The sequence below is a fragment of the Canis aureus genome, chromosome 23 (genome assembly GCF_053574225.1).
Source record: "Canis aureus isolate CA01 chromosome 23, VMU_Caureus_v.1.0, whole genome shotgun sequence".
Taxonomy (NCBI): domain Eukaryota; kingdom Metazoa; phylum Chordata; class Mammalia; order Carnivora; family Canidae; genus Canis; species Canis aureus.
In genome coordinates this window covers 42,470,841-42,479,507 of record NC_135633.1, presented here as the reverse complement: position 1 = coordinate 42,479,507, position 8,667 = coordinate 42,470,841, and the positions used below count along the sequence as shown (strand labels likewise).

Below are 8,667 nucleotides of genomic sequence, written 5' to 3'. Positions count from 1 at the left end.
TGAACCAGACCCAAGAATTTCATATTCTCAATATGGTCCTTTTTCCCACATTCCATTGATGCTTTTAGAATCAATAGATTTATTTCTAATAAATAGGACTCTATTCATGCAAAATGAGATTAGTACTAAACTTAAAAAGTTTTTTTTTTTTTTTTTTTTTTTTTTTTGATAGAAAACATATTACTCTGTCCTACCTCTGGCTGTGTTTTGCTAAACCAAGTTGCTCTTAACTTTTTACTATCACATAGATTTTTGCCATATTCTTTTTACATCTTTATTTTTTCTTTCTGGACATGTTTTGTTACCTGCTTTATTCTCCTTGTGGAGAGTACATGTCTTGAAAAACCTTTTCAGCTAATTAGGGGGCACTGTGAGATGGTTTTCTGGATAGTTTGTTTAAGACCTATTTCTGGATTGGTGAAAGCCTGGATTTGTTAGGTATCTTAGATTTGATAATTGTGTTTTTCATTTTGACAGGGAGTACAAACTTTCAGTGTTGCTTTGCTTTTATTCCCAGTTTTGTGTGCGTGTGTGTGTGAGTGATCTCTACAAATCATCTTTGGTGACTTAATTTGACTTAATTAATTGGATAGCTTGTAAAATCATGACATTTCTGGGCCAGAGATTGACTATAGGACGAGGAAGGAATTCCTTCCTTATAGAAGATTCCGGGAAAACAGGTGCATCACATGTAAAACAATATCCTCAGAGATTAAGATTCTAATGTACTCACTGGTTCAGATTCAAAGATTTATTTCTTTAGATCAAAGCACCTTGGCTTCTCAGAAGGCACTTCCGTTGCCAGATGCTTATAATTGTTAGTCACGAAGATTGTAGGGAGAATCTATTCCTTGAATGCAGCACAGTTCTTTTCCAGATAACAAATTTCCTAGAACTCTGTATCTACGTCACTTCCACTTTACATTAAATGTTTAGTCTGTGTCACTTTAGCCTTTTGGCTAAACTCTGCAGGAGCTGGCACAGGGAATCCCATTAATTGTCCATTTAATCTAATAGCCCTCTCTGGCAGAGGCCCATTTCTGCTGTTTTGGGGGCAGACAAAACATAAACCGTAATGCATCTCAGCAATTGGAGATTACAATATTAAATTTGCTGAGAAAGGAAGAGTGGACCGAGAACTTTGCTCAGCAATTAAAAGAGAGTGATTGATTTTACCAGGATTTAAATGCATGCACGCACTTATTAGAGCCATGCTGAGTATCAGCATACAACTTAAAAGTATCACGAATATATAATTTTCTCAAGGAATTAAACCCATAAAAATAAACCCCTATTTCCATTTGTGATATATTTAAACAAATTATAACAGTCACACGAGACTAGTAGCATTTATATTGGGATCCTGTCCTACCCACGCCTTATATTATTAGTAAGGAACTTGATGATTCAAAGTGTGATTTGTAGACCAAAAGCCTCAGCATTACCTAGATGCTAATTACAAATTAAAAAACCCAGGCTTCACCTTAAATCTACAGAATCAGAAATGACATGTCAACAAGATCCGTGAGGGATTTGTATGCACAGTAATGTTTGAAAAACACTGGTGCAGAGGCTATAACTGAAAATAATATTTAAAAGTTGTAATCACATTTTAAAAAATTGGATAGATGTATAATTCGCCCCAATCCTCCCTAACTAGAATAATTTTTCATGGACACTAAAGTCCTTTTATTTCTATAATCACTAGGCCTCTCTTTATGTAAATAATAAAAAATATCCACCCTGCATTCTTCTCAAAGTTACAGGAAGAGTTAGATAGATGAACATGTTCCTATTTCTTTAGGCTTCTTTAATCTAGAACATTTCCTCCATCTTTCCTTGACTCTTATCATCTTGATAATTTGGAAGATTGAAGACCAACTATTTTGTGGAATATCTTCCAGTTTTTGTTTGTTTCGTATGTTCTCACAGAATTCAACACAAGTTATCTATTTTTAGCAGAACTATTAAAGAAGCAATGCTATTTTTATTACATTATCTCAGGTAATGTATGATTTCATATTGTCCCATTACTAGTGACGTTGACTTTGACAATTTAATTAAAATGGTATCTGCTGGGATTCTCCACAGTAAAATTACTTTCTTCCCCTTTTTGTAATTAGTATTTTGGGTGGTGATACTTTGAGACTGTGAAAAATATCCCATTACTCATTGACTTTCAATTTATTTCCATATGTAAGTAGGGATCCTTTTATTCTATAAATAATAATCCATTGCTATCATTATTTACTTCAAAATTCCAATTTTCTCAACTTTACCCTGTGGGAACCCTGGAGAAGGTGAGTTCTGTATTCTTTTAGCATGTCTCTATCATTCTTTGAACACTTGCATACTTACTGGCATACTACGATATTCTAGACTTTATCTTGTATTTCTCCTCCCCCAATCCCAGAGTCAGCTTCTTCCCCAAGGAGCCATGGTTTCTGTGGGTGGAGAATGATATTTTAAGCCAAAATCTGGGCTCTAGGCGTGCTCATTACTACTGGGATAGTGTTGCTCCCAGGCCAACCAGGAGGATGAAGTTAGGGAATAGAAGCATAAACATAAAAGACAACCCTTGTATGGCCACCTCTTCCACTATCCCCCATGTAGACATTCTCCTCTTTCTTCTGACGCTTTGGCGTCTCATACAGACCATTTCTTTATGTACTGCTGCCTTGTATATTGACTTTTCACCCCATATAGGCTTCCCATGCTAGGCTACCCTCCTACATAAATTCCTCTTTGCTCTGTTCAGACTAATAGCCCACTCTGCATCACTAGTGCTGCTATACTCATGCCTTCCTTTCTCTAACTGGGCTCTGATACATCAGCTAGACTACCATAGCTCCTCAATCCTTCCTTTCTGTGTGAACCCCTATCTTACTCAGATCTAAGTGATACAATCTGGACCTAATAACTTATTAAAGGGAGAGAGGGAAAGGAAGTAGGAAAGGGAAGGGTCGTGGTCAATGTTATGTGTCAGCTTGATGAGGCTATAGTTCCCAGTCATTAAATCAAACACGAATCTAGGAGTCACTGTGAAAATACTTGTGATGTGATTAAAAACCATGATTAGTTTACTTCAAATATAGAAGATTATTCTAGATGGTCTGTATGGACCCTATTCAATCAGCTGAAAGACCTTGTGAGCAGAGGCGAGGCTTCCCTGAGAAAAAGAAATTTGCCTTTGGACAGCAACTTCAGACCATGTTCTGGAATTCTAGCCTGCTCTTCTGGGTGGCCTACCCCATATTTTTGGACTTCCCTAACCAGTCCTGCAATCTCATACACCTTTTCCTTGCAATAATCTCTTAGTATGTATCTCTTACTGGCTTGCTTTCTCTGGTTTAACCCTGTCTGATACAGGAAAAAATTGGGGGGGGGGGGAGAGAAAACATATAATTATTATTTTAATGGAAATTCTCTGAGAAATGTTTAGACTCTAATTTTCTGTTTCTACAAGGAGATGAAAAATAGAGCAGAAAAATATATATCATGAGAGTTTAAGTTAATCATGGGGAAGAATTTCCTTCCAGTGAATATTAAAAATGAGAGCCTGAAATGACTCTCTGAGTCACTCAGCATCTAAGCAATGTCTCCTCAGAAAGGACTTAGAGGACTCTTTTTTTTTTCCCGTGTCAGTATATTCATCTACAACCTAGCTCCAAACATTTCCTTTCATAATGAGTAATCTTCACTTTGAGTTCCAAAATGTAAGTCAGAGCACACTCTAAAAACAAGAGGAAACTAATTTGAGGCAAAAGGTGGAAGTCAAGTCACATTTACACATGCAGCTGTAGTCAATATAATGTTCCACTCTGTGACTTTCTAACATTGGGCTCATATTGTCATCTCTGTCTGTAATGTTTGTTACTCGTCCCTCAGAGGACTGACTCCACCTTCACGTATCAGTATAATACTCTTTTTTCCCAGAGGTTTTCTCTAAACCTCTCTCTCTCTCTCCATCTTTCCTGCTTTAACCTTACTAAACCTATATTTATTTTATACTGCTTCACGTATCACAGTTTCTTTCTCTTAAAACAAACAAACAAACAAACAAAAACTCTTGACTTGTTTTCACTCTTTTTCTCAACTGGGTTCTAGATCCCCCAGAAGAGGGTTCTGGGGTGGGGGCGTGGCGGCCCCGGCAAGATGGCGGCGCCCGGGAAGATGATGTTTCCGGAGAAACCAAGCCGCGAGAAGTACAGGGCCGCCCTGAGGAAGGCGAAGCGCAAGAAGCGACGGCAGGAACTGGCGCGGTTGAGAGACCCAGGCCCCTCTCAGCAGGAGGAAGAGGATGCTTTTACTGAAGAACAACGCCTAGACGAGAAGCTGTTGGAGATCGAGAGGCAAAAACTGCACGAGGCGTGGTTGCTTCGGGAGCAGAAGGCGCAAGAGGACTTCAGAAGGAAGAAGGAAAGGGAGGAGGCGGCTAGGAAATGGCGGGAAGAACACGAGAGGAAGCTAAGGGAAGAGTGGGACGCGCAGCAGAGAAGACAGAGGCAGGAGCAGGAGCAGAGGCTGCAGGAGCGGAGACGACGGGAGGAGGCCGCGCGGAGGCCGCTGGAGCAGGCTGGGCCCGGGGCGCGGCTGGGGAATGGCGCCCCCTGGCGAAACCCGGAGCCGCCCACGGGCCTGCGGGCGCCCGAGAGGGATCGCGCGGATTGTCCGTTCTACAGGAAAACGGGGGCGTGCAGATTCGGAGACAGGTGTTCGCGTCGACACGACCTCCCGTCCTCGAGCCCCACGCTCCTCGTGAGGAGCATGTTCACGACGTTCGGGATGGAGCAGTGCCGACGGGACGACTACGACCCGGACGCGGGCCTGGAGGACAGCGAGGAGGACACCTACCAGCACTTCCGGGCCTTCTACGACGACGTGCTGCCGGAGTTCAGGGCCGTGGGCACCGTGGTCCAGTTCAAGGTCAGCCGCAACCTGGAGCCGCACCTCCGGGGCAACGTGTACGTCCAGTACCGGTCGGAAGCGGAGTGCCGGGCCGCCCTGTCGCTGTTCAACGGGCGCTGGTACGCGGGGCGGCGGCTGCAGTGCGAGCTCTGCCCGGTGACCCGGTGGAAGGCGGCCATCTGCGGCCTGTTTGAGCTGCGCCGGTGCCCAAGGGGGAGACGCTGCAACTTTCTGCACGTGTTCAGAAATCCCGACGACGGGTTCTGGCGGGCCAGCCGCGACCCCCCCCTGCGCCCCGGGCCCGGGCCCGACCGCGATCGCGCCGGCCCGCCCTCCCGGAGGGGCTCCCCGACCGGACGGCGCGCGGGCCGCCGCGAGGACCGCCACGGGGGGCCGCGGCGGCGGAGGAGCCCCGGCCCGGGCCGCTCCCGCGGGAGCCGCGGGGGGCGCGAGAGCGAGCGCAGGAGCAGCCCCCGGGGGGAGGGGTCGCGCGGACGCCTGTCGAGGAGCCGCGCGGGGCCCAGGGCAGCCAGTCGGGGCGGGGAGAGGGGCCGCGGCGGGGGCCGGGGCCGGGGGGGCCGGGGCGGCCGGGGCCGGGGCGGCCGGAGCCGCAGCTCCTCTGGGGCCAGGAGCCGAGGCAGGAGGAGGCCAGGCAGCAGGGACCGGACCACTCCGAGTCCCAAAGGCAAATAGACTCACTTGGTCCGTCACTGACTGCGCACCGTCCGCCGGAGCCCCGCTTCAGTCTGATAATCAGTGTGGTTACAATAGAATACCTAGACGACACCGAATGCACAGGTAACATGAAAATCCCCCCTAGGGATCCCCGGGGGCGCGGCGGTTTGGCGCCTGCCTTTGGCCCAGGGCGCGATCCTGGAGACCCGGGATCGAATCCCACATCGGGCTCCCGGTGCATGGAGCCTGCTTCTCCCTCTGCCTATGTCTCTGCCTCTCTCTCTCTCTCTGTGTGACTATCATAAATAAAAAAATAAATAAAATAAATAAAAAGAAACTCCCCCGTAATCCTAACCCTTAGCAGTAAAGTTCACGCTGGAAAACAAAAACAAGAAAAAAAGGAGAGGGTTCTGTCTTTCTTGTTTCTTTTCATGGTTCCAGCACCTAAGAGAGCGAATAGGTGTTCAAGTAGTAGTTGCTAAGTAAATACATACCACTGTGTCACTACTGCTTACCTGCCCATGATTCCTTTTTTTTTTTTTTTTTTATTTATGATAGTCACAGAGAGAGAGAGAGGCAGAGACACAGGCAGAGGGAGAAGCAGGCTCCATGCACCGGGAGCCCCACGTGGGATTCGATCCCGGGTCTCCAGGATCGTGCCCCGGGCCAAAGGCAGGCGCCAAACCGCTGCGCCACCCAGGGGTCCCCCTGCCCATGATTCCAACAAGTTTTTGAAAAAGCAGTTTGATACTGATCTGAGATTGGATATCTGCTGATGAGATGTTGTACAGGTTTAAGTCTCTAAGTAGATAAATTCAAATAAAATTCAAGTCCAGTATTAGCATTTCACTATTATTTAGGATAAAAGCAGTGGCTGCACTTCAGCATTTCTGAGTGGGCACGGTGGTATTCACCCATCTGTCAAAAGCATTCGGTAACGGTGAGGTTTACTACTAACTGGACCATAGACAGCATGATGAGTGGCTAAATCTCAGACTAGCTTCTCTCATAAGCTTGGTTGTAGAAGAGCCAGGGAACCACTATAGATATTTAATGAGTCAGACAAAAGTGGGGAAAAAATCCTACCCAACTGTCTTGGGGGTATCATAAACAGATAAAAGATTACCACTGGTGTAATGGAGATAATGGGAGACCAAATATCAGTCGTGAATTACTAACAAAACAAGCCTTTTTGTAAAAAATAATTGAGAGACAATGAGACATTAGTCTCAAGTGTATAGCACGGTGGTGATTCAACAACTCTGTAGTTATGGCCACAGATGTAGTTAGATGATGAGATACAGTTTACAACTACCTGAATAGCGTACCGTGGAGACCATCAATTGATGTGCGAATGCTAGTTTTACTTTATATGCAGATGTTCTGACTTCTTGGTGGACAAGTTTTTTGGTTTTGTTCTTGTTTTTTAAATAATGTGATAAATCACTAATGATGCAGTAACAAAATCCTGTGCTGCTGCTCTATGAGTAATGATTATGTTGAGATCATTTTTGTATTTAAAAAAATTAAAGTAGGTACAGTCTCATTGGCTTTCATCTTAAAAGAAAAACGGTTTAACATAACTTTTATGACTCTGGTTCCAAACACGTGTTTGAAATGGCAATAAATGATCAGCCTCATGTCTGGATATTTTTGTTACTAAATACTTTTAAATACCTTGATAATTGATTCGATTCTTCAGTTTATATTTAAACATTTAGTGTTGTGAGCACATATGTTATGAGCACATAATTTATAGAACTGTAAAAGGAGGTGCTCTTACAAGAACTTAGCCTCCTGGTTTTTATTAATTATTATATTAATAAGTGTGTGTTTTAAAACATACGGGATTCAAAGAATGGTTTTTGTTGCCATTCCAATCTTTTTCATTTTTGCATTCAAGTCACATACATAGACTCTCAATATAGAAATATTGAGAGTTTCTTCAAATCTACTTTAGGAAAGTAGACAGGCGGTTTTGATTTTTGTAGGTGATTTAAGTGGGCAAATATCCAAAAAAAAAAAAAAACATACATATACTTATTGTCTGAATACCCTCTATCTTTTTGTAGTTTCATGTATATTTTTGTTTTTCTCTTATGATGTCAAAGCTCGAACAGTACAACTCTTAATATCTTACATACAAATCATCACTAGAAATGAGAATCATAGGCATTTGGTGGCTCGAGTTCTCAAAAGATTCAGCTGTGTTTAACCAATTTTGATCCTAGGAGTGTTTTGAGTTTGATTAGATTTAGTCCTAACATTAAAATATTGAGACATATAAATGAAAAATTGACAACAGGGGATATTGAGGTGTTTAGGATTTGAAGGGACAATCAGCCCAAGGTACATTTAGAACTTGCATTACACAGTCCCTCGTGAATGTGAGAAAATAGATGGGACGCGTGTGTCCTGGCTCAGGGTTCACACACTATGAAAGACACTGAAACCAAAGAAACAACGTGGATGTCTGTATAAAACTGGGTGGAAGGAATTTTAAGACTATCTCCCTGAAGCCCTGTATTATTGTGACAAGGTAGAAGTCTTTCACCCTCAATGCCATTTAGTCTCTTCATTTTGGTTGACCTGTGAATTAATGATGAACGTGTCTCGAATGTTCGCATGATGACAAGGGAATCATTTATTTTGTAAGTGGCACTGAAAATGTGCTGGAGCACGCACAATTTAAACTAACCAGTCAGCCGTTCTGTCCTGCTGATTCAGTGGTATCAAGGACACAGCATCTAACCCTCACACTTGGCTTAATGGCAACCCTCTATCAGAATAGGGCCCGTGGAGCATGGATGTCGGTCTTAAGAAACAAATCTTTCTTCTTCAAATGTCAGTATCTCACTAGACCTTGCATTGGTTATTTTAGTGATGTTTCCCCACACCCCTCCGGTGAGATGAAGTGGTTTACAGCCTCTGCAGTCTTAAAAATACAAGCTTGTAATTTGGCTCCAGGTAAACCGTGTGACTCTGGAACTGTTTGAACATGCATTTTTGTCATGGTGGGATTTAAAGATCATAATAAAACTTGATAAAGATGTAGCTTTTAAGAGAGTAAGAGGCATGGCCATG

General features: G+C 43.6%; 1 protein-coding gene across 1 annotated transcript; it reads left to right on the top strand.

Moving 5' to 3' along the window:
* The first annotated feature begins 3,938 nt into the window (after positions 1–3,938).
* LOC144295052 (U2 small nuclear ribonucleoprotein auxiliary factor 35 kDa subunit-related protein 2-like) lies at positions 3,939–5,813 on the top strand. The gene has a single exon (XM_077867435.1). It carries the CDS (start codon positions 4,156–4,158, stop codon positions 5,599–5,601), a length of 1,446 nt encoding a protein of 481 aa, XP_077723561.1. The 5' UTR covers positions 3,939–4,155; the 3' UTR covers positions 5,602–5,813.
* Positions 5,814–8,667: the final 2,854 nt, after the last annotated feature.